This window comes from Danaus plexippus, chromosome 10 (genome assembly GCF_018135715.1).
Source record: "Danaus plexippus chromosome 10, MEX_DaPlex, whole genome shotgun sequence".
NCBI classification, from domain to species: domain Eukaryota; kingdom Metazoa; phylum Arthropoda; class Insecta; order Lepidoptera; family Nymphalidae; genus Danaus; species Danaus plexippus.
Window position 1 is genome coordinate 5,553,703 of NC_083543.1, and position 21,954 is coordinate 5,575,656.

General features: G+C 30.4%; 6 protein-coding genes across 6 annotated transcripts; 2 read left to right on the plus strand and 4 right to left on the minus strand.

Annotated features, from left to right (window-relative positions):
• Positions 1 to 254: 254 nt before the first annotated feature.
• LOC116766751 (DNA polymerase theta) lies at positions 255 to 7,864 on the minus strand. Its single transcript, XM_032656835.2, has 9 exons — positions 5,609 to 7,864; positions 5,412 to 5,536; positions 3,306 to 5,338; positions 3,047 to 3,230; positions 2,786 to 2,967; positions 2,382 to 2,551; positions 1,660 to 1,984; positions 1,144 to 1,408; positions 255 to 631 (listed from the first exon to the last, which is right to left on the minus strand). The coding sequence occupies exons 1-9, from the start codon at positions 7,741 to 7,743 to the stop codon at positions 360 to 362; spliced, it is 5,691 nt and encodes a 1,896-aa protein (XP_032512726.2). The 5' UTR covers positions 7,744 to 7,864; the 3' UTR covers positions 255 to 359.
• Positions 7,865 to 8,362: 498 nt separating this feature from the next.
• Positions 8,363 to 10,991, minus strand: LOC116767035 (UPF0415 protein C7orf25 homolog). Its single transcript, XM_061521539.1, has 8 exons — positions 10,571 to 10,991; positions 10,296 to 10,479; positions 10,069 to 10,205; positions 9,802 to 9,956; positions 9,395 to 9,603; positions 8,996 to 9,130; positions 8,697 to 8,839; positions 8,363 to 8,626 (listed from the first exon to the last, which is right to left on the minus strand). Exons 1-8 carry the CDS (start codon positions 10,721 to 10,723, stop codon positions 8,543 to 8,545), a joined length of 1,200 nt encoding a protein of 399 aa, XP_061377523.1. The 5' UTR covers positions 10,724 to 10,991; the 3' UTR covers positions 8,363 to 8,542.
• A 938-nt stretch (positions 10,992 to 11,929) lies between these two features.
• On the plus strand, positions 11,930 to 15,643 carry LOC116766803 (proliferation-associated protein 2G4). The gene is made up of 8 exons (XM_032656911.2): positions 11,930 to 12,086; positions 12,278 to 12,512; positions 12,852 to 13,005; positions 13,230 to 13,451; positions 13,773 to 13,865; positions 14,097 to 14,210; positions 14,298 to 14,444; positions 14,722 to 15,643. Exons 1-8 carry the CDS (start codon positions 12,002 to 12,004, stop codon positions 14,809 to 14,811), a joined length of 1,140 nt encoding a protein of 379 aa, XP_032512802.1. The 5' UTR covers positions 11,930 to 12,001; the 3' UTR covers positions 14,812 to 15,643.
• Positions 15,644 to 16,417: 774 nt separating this feature from the next.
• Positions 16,418 to 17,137, minus strand: LOC116766775 (MICOS complex subunit MIC13 homolog QIL1-like). Its single transcript, XM_032656867.2, has 3 exons — positions 17,013 to 17,137; positions 16,779 to 16,935; positions 16,418 to 16,662 (listed from the first exon to the last, which is right to left on the minus strand). Exons 1-3 carry the CDS (start codon positions 17,018 to 17,020, stop codon positions 16,468 to 16,470), a joined length of 360 nt encoding a protein of 119 aa, XP_032512758.2. The 5' UTR covers positions 17,021 to 17,137; the 3' UTR covers positions 16,418 to 16,467.
• Positions 17,138 to 17,345: 208 nt separating this feature from the next.
• On the plus strand, positions 17,346 to 19,450 carry LOC116766973 (uncharacterized). Its single transcript, XM_061521442.1, has 5 exons — positions 17,346 to 18,034; positions 18,102 to 18,224; positions 18,430 to 18,576; positions 18,652 to 18,873; positions 19,183 to 19,450. The coding sequence occupies exons 1-5, from the start codon at positions 17,570 to 17,572 to the stop codon at positions 19,447 to 19,449; spliced, it is 1,224 nt and encodes a 407-aa protein (XP_061377426.1). The 5' UTR covers positions 17,346 to 17,569; the 3' UTR covers position 19,450.
• Positions 19,439 to 21,804, minus strand: LOC116766804 (uncharacterized). The gene is made up of 4 exons (XM_032656913.2): positions 21,477 to 21,804; positions 21,171 to 21,337; positions 19,976 to 21,078; positions 19,439 to 19,902 (listed from the first exon to the last, which is right to left on the minus strand). The coding sequence occupies exons 1-4, from the start codon at positions 21,635 to 21,637 to the stop codon at positions 19,516 to 19,518; spliced, it is 1,818 nt and encodes a 605-aa protein (XP_032512804.2). The 5' UTR covers positions 21,638 to 21,804; the 3' UTR covers positions 19,439 to 19,515.
• Between the last annotated feature and the right edge of the window lie 150 nt (positions 21,805 to 21,954).

Genomic DNA, 21,954 nt, shown 5'->3' on the forward strand with positions numbered 1-21,954 from the left:
CGCGAAGATTAGATTTGTACACTGATTGGCGTTTATTAGCCCTTTATTTCGAGAGGGTTTTTCAATGAATATGGTTTGTTTGATGCCCTTCGTAATTGGCCACTTTCGTTTCATTTTAGGGTGTAATTTTATATGGTTTAATATAAAATTACCAATGATAAAATATAATTCATAGAAAATTTGTATGGCTTCGTTTTTTATGTACATCGTTCAGGATTTAGGTATGCAAAAAAGAGGTCGTAAAAAGTGTGTAATTTGGTTCAGAAATATTTTATTAACAGTAATAATACAAAATAAATATCACAGACTACTAACTAAAGAATATAACTAATTAAAAAAATTCATGATTATACGAAATATTATTTGACGTCCTCCATTGTACCCCAGGTTTGACCACACTTTATTTTGACCGGTAAAGGTACGTTCAGACGGACGGTATTTTCCATAGATTTTTTTAAAATAACTATAAAATCTTGTTTATTATTAACCGGTACTTCGTATATAAGTTCATCGTGCATTTGTAATATCAGAAGTGATGAAGTGCTTTGTTGTATGGAACACATCGCTGACTTCGCTATGTCTGCGGCCGATCCTTGGATGGTCGTGTTAACAGCTTGCCTTTCAGCTGCACCTGTAAATTAATAAGCCTTTAAACGAAACTAATATTTTTCGGATTACTACGCGTATTTTATTATTTTTATCACATCTCGTCCGGCCGTGATCACGGTTGCTGCAAAGTAACCGAAACGTTCAAGTATGTAGTATTTAAAAATAATAAATAAAGCATAGTAAATCCGAAAATATCAGTTTTATTTAAATGAATACTCGAGAAATTCTTACATCTCATTCATAAGCTTTTATATATAGAATAATAACTAAGGAGTTTTAAACAAATCCTACTTTCACGTTGGTATAAAAACCGTAGCGCATAGGAAAGTGATTTAGGACTATCAAAATCTGTCTTGAACGAGATAAAAATCTACGAATACGTATATAAAAGGAATATATGAAACTTAAAAAATATTCCAAAAAATTTTCATTTCATTTTTAATAGATTCTTAAACTTAATTAAAAAATATCACAAAATAGTTACATGATAAAGAATATACATAAAGTGTTATGTATGTCATTATAAAAACTCACTCCTCTTTGAAGGAACACTGCTGTTGATGTTAGGAAGATATCTTCTCCTTTTCATCAAAGTTTCCACGTAACCTTTCTTCCTACACTCCTCTATCAGACTCGCTGTAAAAACTTTTATCGATGGATAGGTCTTATAAAACATATCCATAAAATATGCAGCCTCTAATTCTGTTACGTTTAAATGTTGAGACAGAGTCCTATTACCCATTCCGTATAATATACCGTAACAAAGTTGCTTGGCTTTATGACGTAAATCTTCGTCTACCTGGATAAAAAAAAAAAAAAACATTTTGAAGCGGCAATAAATTATAATTCATACAAAGAGTAAGATAGTGTGATTCAAAATCGTTGAAGCTGAAATTCATTAACAGTATTCATATTTATTCCTTGTAATTAGAAATAACATATGTATTTTCAGTTTGCCTGTGTGCGGGAAATAAAGGTCAATATTAAATCACGTAATTTAATTATTTTCAACACACAACCATTAGTAATTAATAGTTCAGTCAGAATCACCTCGTGCTCGGGCACACCACTCCAAGACGCTGCAATCGATTTAAAAACGTCAACATCCGAACCCATTATCCTAGTTAGAGTAACGTCCTTGGAAAAGTGTGTCAGAATCCTCATTTCCAACTGGCAGTAATCAGCCGATATGAAAACGTAACCGGGCGCTGCTCTGAATATTTTCCTACAATTGAACTCTATTACGTCGTCACAAGATTCATTATCGCATAAATAGTTTGCTGGTATCGTGAATTTCCGCGGTAAGTTTTGCAAATTCGGCTCGTGCATGCTAATGCGTCCCGTGCATGTGTACATGGTATAAGATGGAGATATCCTGGAATCGTAATACATTTATGAATACCCGCAACGAATTGATCGGAATATTGAATTGGTTATGAATATATTGACAACGTTCTGCCTTCGACTTCACTTGCGTTTTCAGTTTTCTTGGAGAACTTACTCCCAAATAAAGTTTTATCGGACTTAGCCTCGGTTAAAAAAATACTTGTAAGAATTTATATTAATATAAAATACTTATAAAGATTTCCTTCTGCACTAAAACTATAATCCGATTCAATAGTAATTAATCGACCACATGACTATTTAAAATATTAACGTACGATGTAGTCAGCTTCAATATCTATATGCAGCAACTTCCTTCACATGGCTGGTTTGAACAAAAAGATACAACTTAAAAAAATATACAAATAAATATTTCATACAAGGCATACCTATTATCTTCAGTGTATACACAGGCTTGTTCAGTGATGGGATAAAGACTCTTGGTGAGGATGGAGTTGAGTTTCCGCCAGTATATTATAATACTAGACATAGGACTGTTGTGCGCCGAAAGAACACTCTTCCTAGTGCTGGTCTTACGACCCTTGTAAAGTCCTAAAACCTACAAAGTTATTTCTATAAATCTCGCTGCCAACAAACTTCGCTTTTATGTTACCTAGATATATTATATTGAATCTAGTTTCCACCGTATGATAAATTTGCTTTGTTTTTGTGTATAAAAAAATCTAATTGCGAGTTTGTAATTTGATCTTGACTTTTTATTTTATTTTCATTTAAATAAATTAATTTTTTAACCTCCCTCTTTTGGTACAAAAACCTAACAATTTGCACCTACTTTAGCTACATCCTTGGATGAGTTGAAATTAAAATGGTATCCGCATATCTTAAATGCCTTCTTCTGTAAGATCTCTTGAGAATTTTTCACATCAATCAAAAATCTCGACACGAGATCTTTATCCACCGTAATGCCGTGGTACTCGCAATCCCCAAGGATCTTGCAAACTTGGATTTCTGTATCTGAAAATACAAATATTTAGAATCTGACGTTAAATGTGATCGTGTTTTTCATTCAATAGTTTCTTCCATGTTATCTCACTTAAGATCTTCTCCATGACCAATGTTTCTTGCGATATTTTTTTCTCCTGTTGTTTTACTATATCGCATAAACACCATGCCCTTAAACAATTCATCTCATGCATGTCCAAGGATTTGTAACTTTTTATCTGATTGTCAATTTTTATTTCCATCTTTTGTAAATCTAGATCACAGTACTTGAACGCCTGAAAAAAAAGTTATAGTTTATAAATAAAGTTAACGATTTACTGAATCTTATAGTTCGACTTCAAGGTGCACACCAGATCAGCGATTGTCGATATTTTCTCCTCACTATCTAGAAGCCACTCAGCTAAAGACACGTCGTTACAATAAGACAAATTAACTCCAAAATATTTCTTGATTTCAGCGTAATACGTCTTTATCGACAGCATATCCAATTGGAGGGAATCGTTTGATAGAATCTCCGACATCTTTGTTTTAAATATCTGCTCGTGTTCGCCTATATCAATTAAATCTATATAAAAACACGTATCATCTCTTAAGCAAAACGCAATTCCTTTAAAGGGTAGCTTATATTTGTGTAAATTACTTTCATTTTCGAAAATTTTATTCCCTATGTTGCAATTGGTTTTTGATGATGAGTTCATGTCCAATATAATCGAAGCTCTTTTCGCTTTATTAACATCTAACAGACTCATAACTATATCTTCGTCTCGTGAAAGCTTACAAGTTATCTTGGTTTTATTAATAGTTAACAAAAACTCCTGAGATCTCGATATTTTGTTTTTGACCTGTATTTCTTCAAAAGGTCGGTTACTAATTAACTTTCTTTGTAACTTCGATCTCTTTGCTGAGGAAATTTTATCGGTATTAGCACGACGTTTTAGTGGACTTATGAAGTGATGTTTGATAATAGTTTCATTCATATCTTGAGTGTCTATTATTATTTCATTCTGAGAATTGTTTATATCGTTGTCTTCGCTGCATTTTTTTTCGTCTTCATACACTAATTTAATGTCTTCATCCTCATCTATATCAAACACTGAACTAAATGCATTCACAGTGGAATTAGGACTAAGAGTACAATTTTTTGCCTTTACAGAGCTGTCATTGTTTAGTTTATCTATAATAGTGGAGGGCAAATCTGCTGGGAAACTTTCCTCAAAGAGACTAGAATCATCTCCGTCCGAAGAAAAAAGACTAACATCCTTAGACGATCCACTTTTTGTTAGCGCCATATCACTGGTCGCGCTTTCATTGTGTTTAAGCTCATTGACCTTATCAGAAGTATCTATTGGAATAAGGTTATCTGAATTACGAAGCTTAGATATGTTATCGAATCCTATTTCAGTTAGATTTAAAGAAACCCATTCAATTTCTTCTTTGAGACCAGGACTGCTATTTAAATTTTCAATATTTACTTTATTAATTTTTAACTCACATTCTTTGTTACTTTGTCCAATTTTAAGACATTTAGTACTACTGAAAGTCAAGCGGTTATTAGTTTGAATTTTTTGATCAGAATGAGATATTTCTTGAGCGATTTTTAAGTCAAGATTGTTAATATTCGCATTTCCTTGTGTTTTTGTTTCTTTTTCATTTTTAATAATTTCATTACAATCTGTATTTCTATTATTACGAGTTAGTTCTTGCTTATACAAAATTTTATTCTCATTGATACTACTATCACTCTCCCCATTTTCTCTCTTAGAGTAATTTATAATACTGGGTTCCTTGTAAATTTTTCGTTCAACTATCTCTAAATTTTCGGGTTCGACTATTGATTTGTTTTCTGTGTCTATTATATCTTTACTTTTCGTTTCGTCATCCCCGTTCATATTCGGTTCAATTTTATTTTGTTGTAAACTATCGATCTCATTTTTTACTAATATATCTTTTTCCGATCTTGTATCTTTCCATTTTATTTCTGTGACACCGATCTCTTGGGCTAAATAATTCCTCGCTTCTATTATCAACTTTTCTGCTGCTTCTGTGGCAGTCATACCACAGTAGCCTGTTATCCATATATTCTTTATTTTATTCCTTTTTCTTAAATCGCTCATATCATCTTCGTCCCTTTGTTTTTCACTTTGGAATGGTACGGATTTATGAAGTGCATTTTCTATAACATTAACCTCAGCTGATGCAATGCTTGCAACAGTTTCAAAACCCGCATTAAATAAAGTTCTCGCTCGAACGCCATTTAGGGAGGATAGTTTCATGAGTTCTAATAACTCTGAATGTATACCAAAATGCAAACGATCTTGAAATTGCGATATAATCATTTCCATGTTTTTCCATCCAAGTTGATGACAAAATGATGTTACCATTCCTTTTATAATAAAAAAAATATATATTAATAATTTATATTTGAATAAAAACAAAGAAACATTTCACCAGCCTACCGGCAAATGTAGCGGAAGCTTGCTGTAAACCTTGTAAAAAACCTCTAGCGCACTGAAATTTACCAGCAACTTCAGAGAGTGGCACTTCATTCACTAAATCCTGTAATGCTAGTGCTGTATAAAATCTGTAATAAAGAGTTCCTATATAAAATACACTTATTCATGTCAACACACGCTTGACATTAATATCCTCTCACCTCTTATGTATATTAAGTTTATTTTGGTTATTATTATTTTTGTTTGTTCCCCTTAAGCAACGAATTATAAAACTCTCTTGGACACCAACAAGCTCGCCAACTCTTTTCATGGCGGATGTGAGACTTTCCCAAAGAGTGAGCAGATGTAACCAATCTATATTATTCCATTGATTACTAACGCTATATGGAGTCACTAAATAAATAAGATGTAAGTCTGTTTCTAAGACTAAACATTGTCGAGCTTTTTGTAACTCACAAAACAATGATATTCCATCGTTTGGCGACATGGAAGATGACAAACAGGCTTTCCCTAATGAAGTGGCTACATATCTTATTTCTTCTCCATCTTTTTGTATTCTCACAAGTTCATAATTGATGAGTTCCTTTAGAGTGTCATTTAATAAAAAGTTTTGGGATGGATGGAGACTTTGTTGGCTAAATAATAGTGTACTTTTAGAGTACAAATCTAACTGTTCTTCTGTACAAACATCTTGACTAGCAATCATTTCTAATACAGCTCTCATAAATTTATCTTCAGTCTCTATGCAACTTTTTACAGGATCCAGATCCCCCATCATCAGATCAAATCCAACTTTTTGTTCATTTGGAGTGCATATTAGAATACTTTCTCCCTTTGTATCTTTTCCCATGCGCCCAGCTCTGCCAACCATTTGTTTGTAGGCCAAAATATTAATTGGCTGCTTCTGGAACATGGGGCACCTGATGATTACTTTTCTAGCAGGTAAATTAACACCGGAACTCAAGGTGGATGTAGCAACGAGTACTCTCACAGCACCAGATTTGAATGCCCCTTCTATTATGTCCCTCTCATCGAATGTAAGTCCAGCATGATGATATGCAACTCCAAATGAGATAATATTTTTTAATACTGGATCCAAACCAACAGGACAACCTTTCAATTGTTCTAAAACTTCGAGAATACTTGAAGTCTTTAATTGTTCTCTTAAAATCATACCTTGTTCATTATTCATACAACCCAATTTAAAAAATGATGATGCAATGCTCTGTGCTAAGTTTTCACATCTATTCTTAGTCATACAAAATATAAGAACAGAACAACTGCTTTTTATTGTTTCCAGACAAATCAAAAGGACACTATCATCATCAATTTCTTTTAAATTTGACTTACACAGCATGCCTATGTGTTCACCTTTTTTATTATAATACTTGTCTCCAACCAAACATGATTCAATAAGAGGTATGGGCCGAAATTCTGTTATAAATAAATGAGCTTCCAACCAATCCGCCAACATTTTTAAATTTGGTAAAGTTGCAGACATTCCTATTATTTGTATTGAGAGATCATTTAATTTAGATGCTGTATATTTAATTTTAGTTAAAAGAAGCTCCAGAATATATCCTCTATGTGGATCTCCAAGTAAATGTAATTCATCAACAACTACAGCACCCAATTCTGATATATTTCCTTCATCTAAAAGTTTATTGATTAAACTATTCGCTTTTTCAATTGTACATATCGCAATGTGTACTGCCTGTAAACCACCAGGTGGAGACTGGGAGCCCATGAATCCTTCTACCCTGATACCTGAACTAGATAATATTTCTTGCAAATAAAACATTTTCTCTCTCACAATTGATACAAAGGGTAATATGATTATGACTTTTTTCTGTCTTTCCAGAACAGTCTTAATGGTCAATAATTCAGCAACAAGTGTCTTACCAGCAGATGTTGGTGCCGAATATAACAGATTTTGACAATCTATAAGCACTTTTGGATTGCTGAGACATTCAACTTGCCAATCGAACATTTCAATAATACCTTTTTCTTCATATTTTCTACATATTTCAGTGGGCAGACCCCAGTTTTTTAATTTTTTTGTAAAGGACTTATTATTGTCAGTAATCTGCGATAACACGTGCTTGTTACTTAAACTTAAGTTTAAACTATTTCCTGGTGACTGTGAACAAATCTTATTAACTTGAGATGCTGATCTTTTACTTCCGGTGGCCGGTTTTGGCTGTATTTCTGATACATAGTCCTTAACATAATTTATAGTACTCTGAAGTGAGAAAGTATTTTCAAAAACGTCGGCTAAAAATGACACATTTTCTTTTAATTTCTGCAAATCTATTTCATCACTATTGCATTTCATTATTTCATATCAATTAAAAGTAATTAAATTAACAACATTTGAAATTACATCAAATAAGAAGAGATTTAAAAATTAACTTTAACTTAAACATTTCATTGTATTTCTAAATAAACTTGTTTGTGACACTGACAAGATAGCAAACAACATTTGACACAAACCATATGTTTTTATAAAGGTAACTCTACACGAGGTATTTCACTTAATTAAGTAACAACTATCAAAGATATAAGTAGCATACTTAAGAAAGAATGCGAATTGTTATAGAATACAATAATAACGAATATAGAAAATAGATACGCCTTATCTTCAAATAGAGTCATAGAGCTATCGTATAGCAAAAAGTGATGGAATTTATACTTTATTTAAAAAAACATTTCTATTTAGTTAACTCGATGTTTTGTTAATATTTCAACCACTGCCGAAAATGTAAGTTTCTTTTTATTAGTAAACCTAAAATTAGGATTTCATATGACCATAGTCAAAACACTCAAATAATGGTAACCCTTACCCCTTTGGGTAAGTAGTTAAGGGTTAAAATTACTAACAGGCAAGAGCTGTATAATACAAGCAAATGTTTAATATAAGCAAAGTTTTTATTAACAAAATACAAACAAAAACAGCCATTTGTGTTAACATTTAATCAACATTATGTACATAATATAAAACATTTTATATTATTTAAATATTAAGGCAAGTTTTAAACTTCTATCACAGCAAAATAGACAATATATACTTTGTAGAACATATTAAAAAGAAATATTTATGATTCACTATTTTAACACATTGTCACCTGAAAATATCATAACTTAATTTCTGTAGCAGTTGGTTCTTTTCCCTCAGTTAAAGCTCGGGACTCCAGGATAAATGTCGCATATGTAACACCCTGGAACACAGTTTAATTATATACAATGCAATTTTATAAAAAAAATTATATACTAAAAAACTTGTTTTACCTGTTGTGCCGCCGCCCTAACAAATCCTTCATTCGCAGAAACTGTGAGAGCTTTAATTCTGTGTCCAAAATTAAATATTATTTTAGATCTTAATCTGACATGGCCTCTAACTTTTAAGTTTTGTCTGGGATAATCATCTTGACCTGAAAGTACCAAACTATTTATAGAATACACATAAAAATTTAATGTATAATATTTCAATTTTTTTTTAATAACAATTAATCTGTATAACTATGTTTTCCTCAAGATGACTTATTAGTTTATTATTACAAAGTGTTATCTAATTGTATATAGTTTACCTCCATAGTCATCTTCATATACTCTGACCATTTCCTTCAATTCTAAAGTTCGTCTCTTTTCATTCGGACCTCCCAAAGTATTTACTATCTTTTCAAAATCATCCCACGCTGTTCTACAGCATACAAGCATTTTATCTATAAACAATAAAAATATTAGTGTTATATAATTAAAATAAAATACTAGTGATATCTTCACACAGAACTATCTATTCAAATTCTCAATTGTTTTCATATATCCTTATATTTGCTACCTTTAAAGAAAAATTTGGAATAGTCTGCTACATCAAAAGGAAAGGCAACTCTTCTCTATTATTTATTATTTAAATGCAAAATTAATTTACAAGATATACTGAATAATCTATAATTAATGAAATAGTTAAATTAAAAAGCTTTAATTACTTTCAAATAATTTTTCTAAAATTGGCTTTACTGGCCGTTCAGCTTCCCATTCAGCTTGTTGAGTCAAAACAGGCTGTTGGAAGATATAATTGCAGGAGCCATTTGTCATGTTACTCACATATGCCATCATAGCCGTCACATCTAGGTTTAAAATATTAAGATCTCTGTGATCTTGCATACATTGTGAAACATCTTGTAATATCTGAGAACTAACAAAGAGGTTTCATGATATATTAGAAAGCAGTACTTTGAAGCTTTAAGTTGAATAAAACAAAAAAAATATATAGTTTCGAAAAATAAGAGAAAATGATAAATTATGTTATAGTAACATATATTACAAATGTTTTATTTAGAAAAACATACATACAAGAATATAAGTTTAATAACTTGTTCTTACCAGAACATACCTATTATCTACTTCACCATCACTGGACTCAAAGGGATCTTCATATTCCTCTTCTTCTTTAGAATCTGACAATATTTCTCCTTCAACAACAACACCTTTTGACTTCAGTTTATTTGCCAATGATTCTTCTATTCCACTTACAAATTCAAAAACAACCTGTGCAAAGATCAAAGCATTTAGGAGCAAGTACTTTTTAAATTATTAATATATTAGAGATATTTATGTCCGAAATGTGTTTCATTCATGTTAAATAATGAAAAGGACTTACCTTAGGAGACTGATACATACATGGATATAATTTAGCACATTCTATATAGTCGACAGCTTGGTCAACTATTGAGCGAGCCCCATATGATGAATTTCCTGAACTTAATGCAGAAAGAGATCTCGGATTTCTTGCAATTACTGTAAGCACAAATTAAAGTAATACATTAAATAACATAATACTACACAATTCGATTAATCTAAATATTTTAAAGACCAAACAAACTACACCTTTAGTCCAAGTCTTTCCATCATCACTTATGATATCAACAAGCAACTTGCTATCATTGCTGACATGAAAGATTTTACACACAGATACAACTCCAGGTCTTATAGCACAATCTACCATCGCTTCCAAATGTCGTAAATTTGAACACGACAACTGTTCTTTTTTCACTTTTTTAGATTTTTGCAACTAAATTAAAATATAAGATTTCATGAAAATATCATTCTTGATCTTGATAATTTAAGTTAAAAAAAGCATTAACATTAAAAATAATACGAACTCTTTGGAGAAATTCTATTTCTTGACGAACTTTTCTTTGAAGTTTCTTCACCCCGTCAATTTCATACTTATCCTCTAGTAACTTCACTAACTTATTCCCATAATCAATTTTGTCATCTACCATACGCAAGAGTTCTTCTGTAGTGTAATTCATTTTTAATGATGTATCTTAGCTCAATGTACTGTACATCGATTTAAATATAAGTTTCAAAAAAGTTGATGGAAAACAATATGTCACAAATTTAAAATTAAGATCAAGATTTATTAGTTTCAACGATGAAAAATAAAAACCAAATTAAGTATTCTTTTTCCTACTAAAATAATCAGATCAATTTAAAAAAATACATGTAATGAAATAAAATTGTCTTTAAAAGATAGGTACTCTGGGTTTGAAAATTTGAAAAAGAGATTTGTACTTTCAATAATTTATAAACGTCAATTCGAATCGAAGATATGAAAATAAGAAGAAAGCACTCAACCACAGAGTAAATTATACTTTACGTTACTACAAGTGAAGAAGGTTGTGAACACGATATAGCTTTATCTGTATCTTTTGTCTTCTATTATTATATTAATGTTTATTAATTATTAAAGAAAACAAAAGGAACAGAAATTATAAATAAAATATTATTTAAACAGTTGTGTCTATCATTACGTATTGTGATTACCTAGCAGTAAACATGACTATGACAAGACACGTTACACTTATTAAATCGTTTTATCGTGCCATAAAAGAAAGGTTTTACTCAATTACCTTAATATGAAATAAATTAGAAAATTCCTGTAATAATATTTTTAAACTTACGACTGTCATTGGAGATATAAATCTCTTCCATTAACTTAGTAATTAATTAATATGCAATAAATCAATATTTTAAGAATTAAAATGACTGCTTTTTTATAATTTGTTATAATTACTCGATTTTTTCATAAACAAGTACATCTATATTATCAAAGGCGTTAAGTTCTCAAAATATTCTAAAAGAATCAGAAAACACCAACTATAAATATTTTGTACTCTAATTAGATTTTGCACTCTATTTCGCTTATTATTATTTATATTTTAACTATCTTGGATAAATATTTTTTAATCTGAAGATAATTTACTATTGGAAAAAAGGCTCTTAAAAAAATTATAACATTTCATGACAATAAAATTAAAAATCAAGTCAGTTTCGACTCAGGCAAATATTTTAAGTAATCATTCATGAAGCCATAGCTAATATTTAAAAAAGGAATCTTTCATAACGTTGCGTATGTTTGACTCTTAAATATTTAATTCTTTAATAACGGCCAATGAGTCTTTAATGCTTTCCACACTACATTGCCCGCCATTTTTGACTATACGTCACGGTCACGTGACTGACAACTAAAGAGCCAACCAACAGCTTCTATAGAGCGTAGTTGTCTAACCAAACTACAAGTTTGAGAAATGGCTGACGATAAAGAAGTGGAAAAAACTGTTGCAGAAGACTTGGTTGTAACCAAGTATAAATTAGCGGGGCAAATTGTTAACCGTAAGTTAGAAACTTGTGTTTGTATAAATTTTATTTCGAAAATAGTTCAGGTACATTATCCATTTGATTTAATGACTCGGACGCGTGTCATCGCCATGCGGACAGTGTGGTGCCGCTTCTATATTTTAACCCTAGAATGTTGCTTAACTTTTATTACTTTATGTAAATCCAGACAATTTTCGCACTTGCAGGTGTTTTAGAACAAGTGATTGCTAAATGCATACCAGAGGCGTCTGCACGTGAAATATGTGAATTTGGTGACAAATTGTTGCTTGACGAAACTTCTAAAGTCTTCAAAAAAGAGAAAGATTCCAAAAAAGGCATCGCATTTTCGACATGCGTATCTGTAAACAATTGTATATGTCACTTTTCTCCAATACCAAGTGAAACGGATTACATCCTGAAAGAGGGTGATTTAGCTAAAATGTAAGTTCCTAGACTTTTTGTAAAGGAAACATCAAACCAATTTTCCGAAAGTGTCTTAATTTTAAATTAGATATATACACTTTACGACTATTTATCCTGAAAGTCTTTATTAAAAATGCTTTCCTTGCTGACTTTCTCTTTTCTGCCTTCTTTTTAATATTGTATCACTGTCATAATGTTGTAAAAAGCAAACAACATTTTAAACTAGTTTACATGTGCTCGATTTTATAAGTAGTTCAGAAAAAAATTAAGTGCCAACTCATCACATGTTTTTGAATTAATGTGAACTTGTTTTTTAATACAAAGAGTAAAAATCAATATATTGAATATTTATTTCAGTGACCTTGGAGCTCATATAGATGGCTTCATAGCAGTGGTAGCACATACAGTGGTGGTAGGCGGTGGTGAGGTCACTGGTAGAGCAGCTGATGTCTTACTAGCTGCTCACTATGCAAGTGAAGCTGCTTTGAGACTCCTCAGACCTAGCAATGAGGTTATATATCCTGCATATATTCATAAGTCGCTACTAATAACCTAGTTCTGTTTAATTTATCATCATTTGTTACAAATAATTATACTATATCTAGGAAATTTTGTTTTGTTTTAAAAATAATATATATATCTCTATTTGGAAAACCATATATTGTATGAACTCTACAGTCTGATTGTTGATTTTTTTTATCAGTTATTTAAAAAAAATATATTTGTTTGTTTTAGAACTATGCTATCACTGATGTTGTTCAAAAGATAAGCGCAGAGTATGGCTGTAAGCCGATAGAGGGTATGTTATCCCATCAGCTGAAACAGTTCAGAATTGATGGAGAGAAAAGCATTATCCAGAATCCATCAGAAGCACAACGGAAGGAACATGAAAAGGCTACTTTTGAAACTTATGAAGTTTATGCTATGGATGTATTAATCTCCACTGGGGAAGGTGTTGTAAGTAGATGCCCATATGTTATCATCAGCAATCAGTATGAAACTATGATTTGTTAAGATAATAAGTAGATATTGATATACCCTGAATTCTTTCCATGTTAATATTACATTGGTTAACATGGCAGTACTCAGGGGAAAGCAATTCTGTTAAAACTCTGAATTAAAATGTATACAAGCATTTTGATTTTTTTCATTTATAACAGAACAAAATTATTTTAACTGAAGATATCGTTCATAGAATTGCAAAAATATTTAGGAAATTTTTATTATTTTTGATGTTAATATTTTGTAAAAATTTACCCAATATACTTTATTTTTCAGGGCCGTGAAATGGATACTAGGTGTACTATATACAAAAAAACAGATGAAATCTATCAACTTAAATTAAAATCATCTAGAACATTCTACAGAGAAGTAATCATTTTGCTATATAACTTTTCCCTAATACTGTTTTTCAATATCACAATTGATATTGTTATTATATTTTAGGGAAGATCAATGTAACAAGTTTGAGCCAGTATATTTCTTATAGTATACTGGTATAGAAACTTACAACAAATTTCTTAAAAACTAAATAACAAATATATCTTTGAAAACTTTTTTCACTGTTTCCAATTACTGATAATTTTGTATTTTCTCATCCAGGTCCGAAATAAACATGGGTCAATGCCTTTTAACTTAAGATCCTTTGACAAAGAAACAAGTGCAAGACTGGGTGTAGTTGAGTGTGTTAACCACAAACTCATTGAGCCCTTCCAGGTATACTCATTGTTTAATAACAGCAATTTGTTTTATAGATTATTATGTTGACCTCATACCAAATACAAAATGTCTGATGTGTTACAGGTGCTATATGAGAGACCAGGTGAATTGGTAGCACAATTCAAGTTTACAGTACTCTTACTGCCGAGTGGCACTCATCGCATAACGGGTTTGCCATTTGACAAGAACCAGTGTAAGACTGAACGGACCATTAAGGACCCAGAACTCAATGTAAGTGTAGAGGTTACATTAAAATGATCTCATTTTAAAAAGAAAATGCCATAGTTCAGAAACTTTGAATACCATTCCCTGTTATCTTTCAAAACAAATTTGATCAGTAATATGTTTTGAACAAGCACAGGGTATATTAAAAGAATTTTATTTTGAGCTAATTTGTGTTTTATTCACAATTTAGTTTGAAAAATTTCGACATTTTAATTCTTCTATGAGATTTCCATTTCATGGAAAAAATTTAACAATTTCTAATTTGCATGTTATCTCAATTCAGGCCCTTCTGAATTCTTCGGCGAAATCAAATAAAAAGAAGAAAAAGAAGACCGGTGCGGAGGAAGCGATGGAAGTTGAAACAGCTGCCTAGCGATTGAATTTAATAATGCCCAAGGACTCTAAAGATTCAGCTTTCCTTAACTTTCACACGGACAATATTATAAGTCACCTCTAACAGTGATTGTTATGAGCAATATCAAAGCTTATCCTTTTTATATGGCTTACAAGTGTTTTAACTCCCAAGTGTTCACTTCAAGCTGTATATATAATAACGAAATTGTTGTTAATGTTTAGATGTTTATTTACAAAATTTTCAAGCATTGATAACTGTTTGAGATATACACTTTTTAATTCATCCGTCTGTATTTACCGGTGTGATTTTTTTTTTTTTTACTCCGACAAAATTAAAAGGATAATGTACATAACATCCATAATCATTTCGTTTTTACATAATAAAACAGGCATAATGTATAAATGTTAAAATAGGACCATTCCCCAGAGTTGTTGGTTTTGTTAAATACAATTTTAATGTGCACAAAATTTATATATACATATACTTCAAATCTTGCAATTTAGTATATGTATGGTAATATTTACTATTATTTTGATGTTTTCAATAGTTTATTGATCATCCATATGTTTTGATTAACTAAGACTATGAACACTCTTAACAGATAACTGATTTTATTTAACTATTATATACACTATTTGAATGCTTCAAAATGATAGTATCAGTATGTCGATGGTTCCAACATCTCGATTGAGTTTTATAAATAGATAATGTATTTTCGGTACATTACATTTCTTTTAAGAATATGTGGAACTAAAAACACAGGAATTGAAAAAATGTTGTCAATGTGTATGTGACATTACAAGAATGGAACAAATCAAACTGCCACAAAATATTGTGGCTTGTTTTGTAATTGGTATTATTATTTACTGTCCTTTCTATAGTTCATTGATTTCGAAATTGTTGTCTATAGTAATCCTTCTTTGTTCTAATAATGATAGAATTTCTATAATCAACAAGGTTTAAGATATATTATGAGTTCATATTTACTTTCTTTTTTAAATCAAAGCATTTAGTGGACATGCTAATTAATTTCCGGCAATATCTTGTTTGATTCATATTAAGACCCAATTTATAATATTTTAAAATATAATATAATTATAATACTTAAAAAATAAGGAAATTTAAACAAAATATTTTTTTTTCTTATAACTACAGGGATTTCTGGAAATGCAGTGTTTTTTGTTAAACTAATGAGTACTTGTGCTTCATAGACCCAGTGCCATCCCAATATTATAGAGAAAAGCTATGTAATTTATTGCAATTAATTAAGGTTATTGTAACCATTAATTACCCTAGTACAATCGGACCCCATATAAAAAATGGTTACACTACTTAGTAGTACAATTTATAAAATTCCACAGTGCAAAATTTCAACAAAAAGTACTATTATTGATACAATTTTCCTTATAAAAAAGAAAAATTACTATTAATTAATAACACAAATATAGCAATAAACTGAGTAATATAATTCTTCCAAATTTTGAAACAATAATGAATAAGTATTAAAAAATGTGCAATTTAATTTATTTAAAATATTCTTTGGAAAGAATTTCCTATTGGTTACAACTACCGATTTTAATTTTAAATGTAATAACATTGGAGTAAATTACTTCTAAAAACAAGCTTTATTCTTAATTAATGTTTATTTAATAATTTACATTTGCTAGAAAACAATCATTTTTCATTATCTTGTCTAGAAGCTGGATCAACTGGTTCTATTACTGAATTTATAAATTCGTACGACTTGCTTGCAGCATTCGTGGCGTGTGTAGGAAGATCAATCAAAAACCTAAATGTGGCTTTCACTCCACTATTCCAATAATATTTGAATAAATATGTCATTCTATCATTAGACGGTAGTGGAGGTAGCTGGAAACAACACTTCAAGTTTATATAAACATAACATTAAAAAGTAACATTTACAGGTGAAAACTTACTTGCATTTTCTTAATCAAAAATGTTATATTTGGTCTATGAAATCTTACCTCGTATGGTATTTGTTTTTTTAGTTCGCCTACATAAGGTGACACACCTTCTTCAAGTTCTTCATACAGCTTAGAAGTTGTCGAGCTGTCTTTCCATACTCCTTTATCAATGGTATAATATACTGCTGAGCCCAGTATTACAGATTTTACACCAAACCTTGAATAAATATATTGTTCAATTGAATTAAAAATAGTTGATTAAATGTATCCCGAAAAAATATGTGTTCGTCATACTTCAACATTTTAGTTGTATTTTCTTGTTTTTAAAGGAATTATGTAATTTTAAGTCTTCAAATACATATTATACGAACGCTCGAGGAATACAAATGACATGTGACAACTTAAAAAAAGACAAGTCGTTTACTTTTATTATAGCTCTAGGGAGGACTTAAAATATACTGGTGCAGTATACAGATATTTTATTTTAATTAAAGTTTTATCTAAAACAAAATTTTTATAAACTAGAACAACAAATGCGATAGTAATATCTTAATGTCACAAAAATAATATTTACATTTTATATCTGAACTACGCACTAAATCGGCTGTCAATATTAAACCAGAAACTTCAAAAGTTCATTATATAGTATATACTTATATAGCAATAGGAGAAGCTAACAATGTCTGATTATTAATTAGTCCTATTATGTATACACATAATATGTGTATTTAAGGATAGGGATAATAATTTAAAATTATCAGTTTTCTCCTATGTAGTCCAAAAAATTGGTGTGTGACTTACCTACCAGCTTTCATTTTGTTGAATGTTTCGAAAGGAAACAATTTAAAACAATGAAGTATATTCTCAAACTATTGGATAGTATAAACCAATGCTTAATACCAAAACTAGCAAAAAATTTTGACGAACGGGAGAATCATCCAGAGTTTGAAATTCGAAATAATACCTTAGATCAAAACTTCAAATCTCTTGAACAATACTTAGGCGATCTGGATCTTCCAAATACAAAAGGAACCGCTACAATTATAGCAGCGCTTATAATTTTATATAAAGAATTAGATTGTGAATGCCCATGGAATGGCGAAAAATCAAAAGAATATTCAAAAAAATTAAATATTTACTTTGAACTTGTTTGTGGTTCTCGTTTGGACACTATTTTGCATGAGAACAAAAATTTTAATATACAAGAAATATTCAATATATGCTTAGAAAATTTGCACAGCAAGTTGACATATGAGAATTTCAAAAAATATCCCGGCCAGGTTGAAGTGTATTGCTGGCTGGCTAAAGATTTGAGGGTATGTATCTTATTATTATTGAATTATCTCAAGTGATCTCTACTACTATAATTTATATTTGTTATAGAGATTTCAAGTGAAAGTGAAACCAGCCCAAGTTTTTCCAGCAGCTCTGCTTTTAATTGAAGATTATATAAATATTAATACAAGCAAGGGACTTATATGTTGTTTATCTATACTGAGGTGTCTGGTAAGTATTTTTGTCATTACTTTATCACCTAATTTTAAAATTTACATTAATTAGTTCTAATTGTAGGAATTGTAACTACCAACAGTAGAACCTCGCAAAATTTCAATTGATTTCTTATTACAAATAAGTGAAGCAGATTTGAATTTTTGATGTAACGTTAAGACTGGTTACTGTTAATGATTTTATATGCCTGTGATATTTTTAGAAATCTGGTGATTATGAAGGTGGCAACTATTACGAAGTCATATACAGGAGTTTAAATAAAACCTTCATTGAGAAAGATGCGGACATAACTAAACTGACTCATGCTTGTCTCCTGGAGTTGTGTGAAATTTTTCCTCCTATATTTAAGGTAAATAATATATTTTTTTAATAATATAATGACTTACATAACATTTCATATATAAACATTGTTTTGTTTTTTTAGACACAAAAACTTCAAGAAATGTATACTGGAATTCTAGACCAATTAATGACTGAATCAAATTTATACAGGAAAGGAGAATGTTTGAGTTTTGCAAAATCTATTATAGAGATGCACAAAGTGAACTGCATCAGTGAGAACACTTTTAAAGTTATAATATGTGACTGTTTAGATATATGCACTAACGAGGTTGTGGCCGATATACTTTTAAATAAGACATTGGAGGTAATATGTAATACTGTGTGCTAACCACATATAAATAGTTTCCCATTTCTAATTTGATAATTTTTCTTAATAGTATTTTTAGCCAAGATTTAAGAATGAGAAAGTGAAAACATATAATATATTATGTATTTTGTATTCACAGCCTAGCCTAAGATATTTTATTAACAATTTTGTCTGTTGTTCTATTTAAACTCGTAAAGTGCTGGACCAATTGTTATGGTACTTTTCTACGGTTATATCTGTTGTAGAAAGGAATAACGAAGACAAAGTAGCAGGTAAAGCAAATAATAATTTTAATTTATTTTGCAGTGCTTAGATGAGTGGATTCAATACGGATGGTGCGTTTGGAGATTTTCAACTGATTATAGAATGATATCAATACTGTTCAAAGTGTTGTATGTATGTAAGGACAACAGCACAGCTCTATACATTCAAAAGCTGATCGTCACATTCATTACATTATGTAAACCTGAAGAGAAGAAGCAGATATTGAAAAGTTTGGAAAATGTTAACAAAATATCGAGTGTTAATTTCAGAAATCAAGTGGAAGCAATAAAAAAAGAAATTAATATTTAAACAGTCTATTTATTTTTTATAACAAAGCATATATGTAAAGTACAAATATAACCTGATTTCATTTTGTTAACAATTAATATCATATAAAATATCACAAACTTGGTCGATGCTAGGCCTACTTTTCCTGTTCTGAGCTAAACACTTTTTAGCTAGGTCATATATTTGATTAGCTTTTGTCCACACTCCGACAACAGGGTCCACAAGAGGTGTGATATCGTTATTGAGAGTATTTTCTTCAACATAATCCTTTATATTAATTTTTTCGCCATTACTTGATAAAATAGGCTTTAGACCTGTAATCAGCTCTAAAAGAACAATTCCAAAGCTGAAAATGTCAATTTTTTGAGTGATAGTTCCGTGCAGACCCTCAGGTGCCATATAAGCTGCAGTTCCCATAGGAGCTGACGTCATAAAAGTGGAGTCGTATTGCTTTGCTAAGCCAAAGTCACATAACTGCAAAAAAAAATAACATCTTAACCACATTAAAAAATAATGATCTCATTATTATTTGTGTTTGCTAAATTACCTTTGGGATACAATCCTTTGTTAGCAGAATATTCGCAGTTTTTACATCACCATGTACAAAATTCTTTGCAGAGTTCTGTGAATCTATTTCACTGTTCACACCAAGAAGATCTCTACTTTCTTTGCTACATAATGTTTTTTCACTCGTGTGTAAATATTTTAATCCCTCAGCAGTTCCAATAATAATGTTCATCCGTTGAGTTTTGTTCAAAACTTTAGCTGCAATATTTTCTTGTAATGAACCACCATAAATATATTCGCAAACTATACAGGGTACTGGGCCATCTTTAGCAAACCCTATTATAGGAACAATATTACGATGTCTGAACTGAGATAAATATTTAACTTCAGCATTAAAAACTCTCATAGTAATGTCTGGTTTCTGGTGTAGTGCTAAATGGCTGTGGGCTTTCTTAATGGCAAGAATTCCATATTTTGGATGATTACCAACAAAAACATCTCCAAAACCACCACTGCCAATACATCCTTTCAGTCCAGAACTCGTCTTATTCAAGGTTTCACTAAAATTGTCAGTTATATCTTGCAATTCCTTATAACTAAATTGAATAAGATTTCTGTCCTGCAGAATTGCACTGTCTATTCTAGATGATATGTCAATATTTGGAAAAGAAATTTGGTAGCTATTGGGATATTGAACAGGGTCAAAACTGGTGCTGCTATTAGTTGTTGTGGAGACGTCAAAACCTTCGGAATCGAGTACTGCCGGCAAAATAGAGCTTTTGCTTTCAGTTTCATTACTATTTATCATAACACTCAAATGTGGTATATTTGGTTCAGATTCAGTTTGTATACTTTCCTGTTCTTGGGTAAATTTCATAAGATCTGAATCAGATTTTAGTTGAGCTGTAGTTTTTCTACTGAATGATGGTTTGAGATTGTTATCTGCTATATTATCAGGACAATATTTTGAAAACTCAATCATGTCACTTACAGACTTAAGTTGTCTGGTGGTACCATTACACATATCGTGATTGGTAGTCATTTCATTTTTAATACTCTGTTCAGTGGTGTTTTGTAACATCTCTGTGATATTCATAGTAATTGGAGCTGGTGGTCCAAATAAGGGACGTTCAGGTCTAGGTTCTGTAAATAAAAGAATATAGTAAATAATTATATAATAAAATGTAATAATTATTATTAATATGTTATATTGATTTATTTTTAATATTACCTACCATTTAACATATCTGCTATGGCATCTGCAGCTCGAAATATTTGTGCTTTGATTAAAATATTCTTAAAGGTATCAAGAGTTGGTCTGATTCTTCCAGATGTAGCCCACTCATCTATTAAAATTTCGGTGCATTTTTGATTACTAGCCTTTGCTTCCTCTTCAATTAATCTAATTTAAAGGAAAAGAAAAAGGTTTAAATATACTATATATTTTTATGTTATGATAAGAATATTTCTTTTATGTTTAAATTATAGAAGCAAGGATATTGAAAAGTTCATTGTATATTTCAAAATTGTAGAAAACGTACCGTATGTGTTCATTGTTGTATTTCGGTTCAAAATAATCACTATTTAATTCTTTAGGTATAATAGACATAACTCTTTTCCAATCATTATCAATTTCCAAAATATTGACGATATTACACAGTTCATCAACAGGTAGTTTTCGAAGTTCTACGTGTTTATACATATTGTTTACTGGCACTTTAAAGAAATTAGTTTAAATTTCTTATTAATCTATCTTCATAATTAATTGAAACGTTAGTTCTAAAACTTTTCATCTGTTTAGTAGTTACGATTTAAAATATAACAACAAACTAAAACTTGCAATTATTTCGGGATTCCCGATGACAACATATCTCTGTCAGTTGTCAATTGTCATCCTTGACTTTTATGTGCATTCACAATTACAAACATGACATAATTCAAAAGTCTGAGCTCGAATTAGAATAGATATATATAGAAAATCTTTTAAATTAACAATTAATGAGCAGGAAAAATTAATAA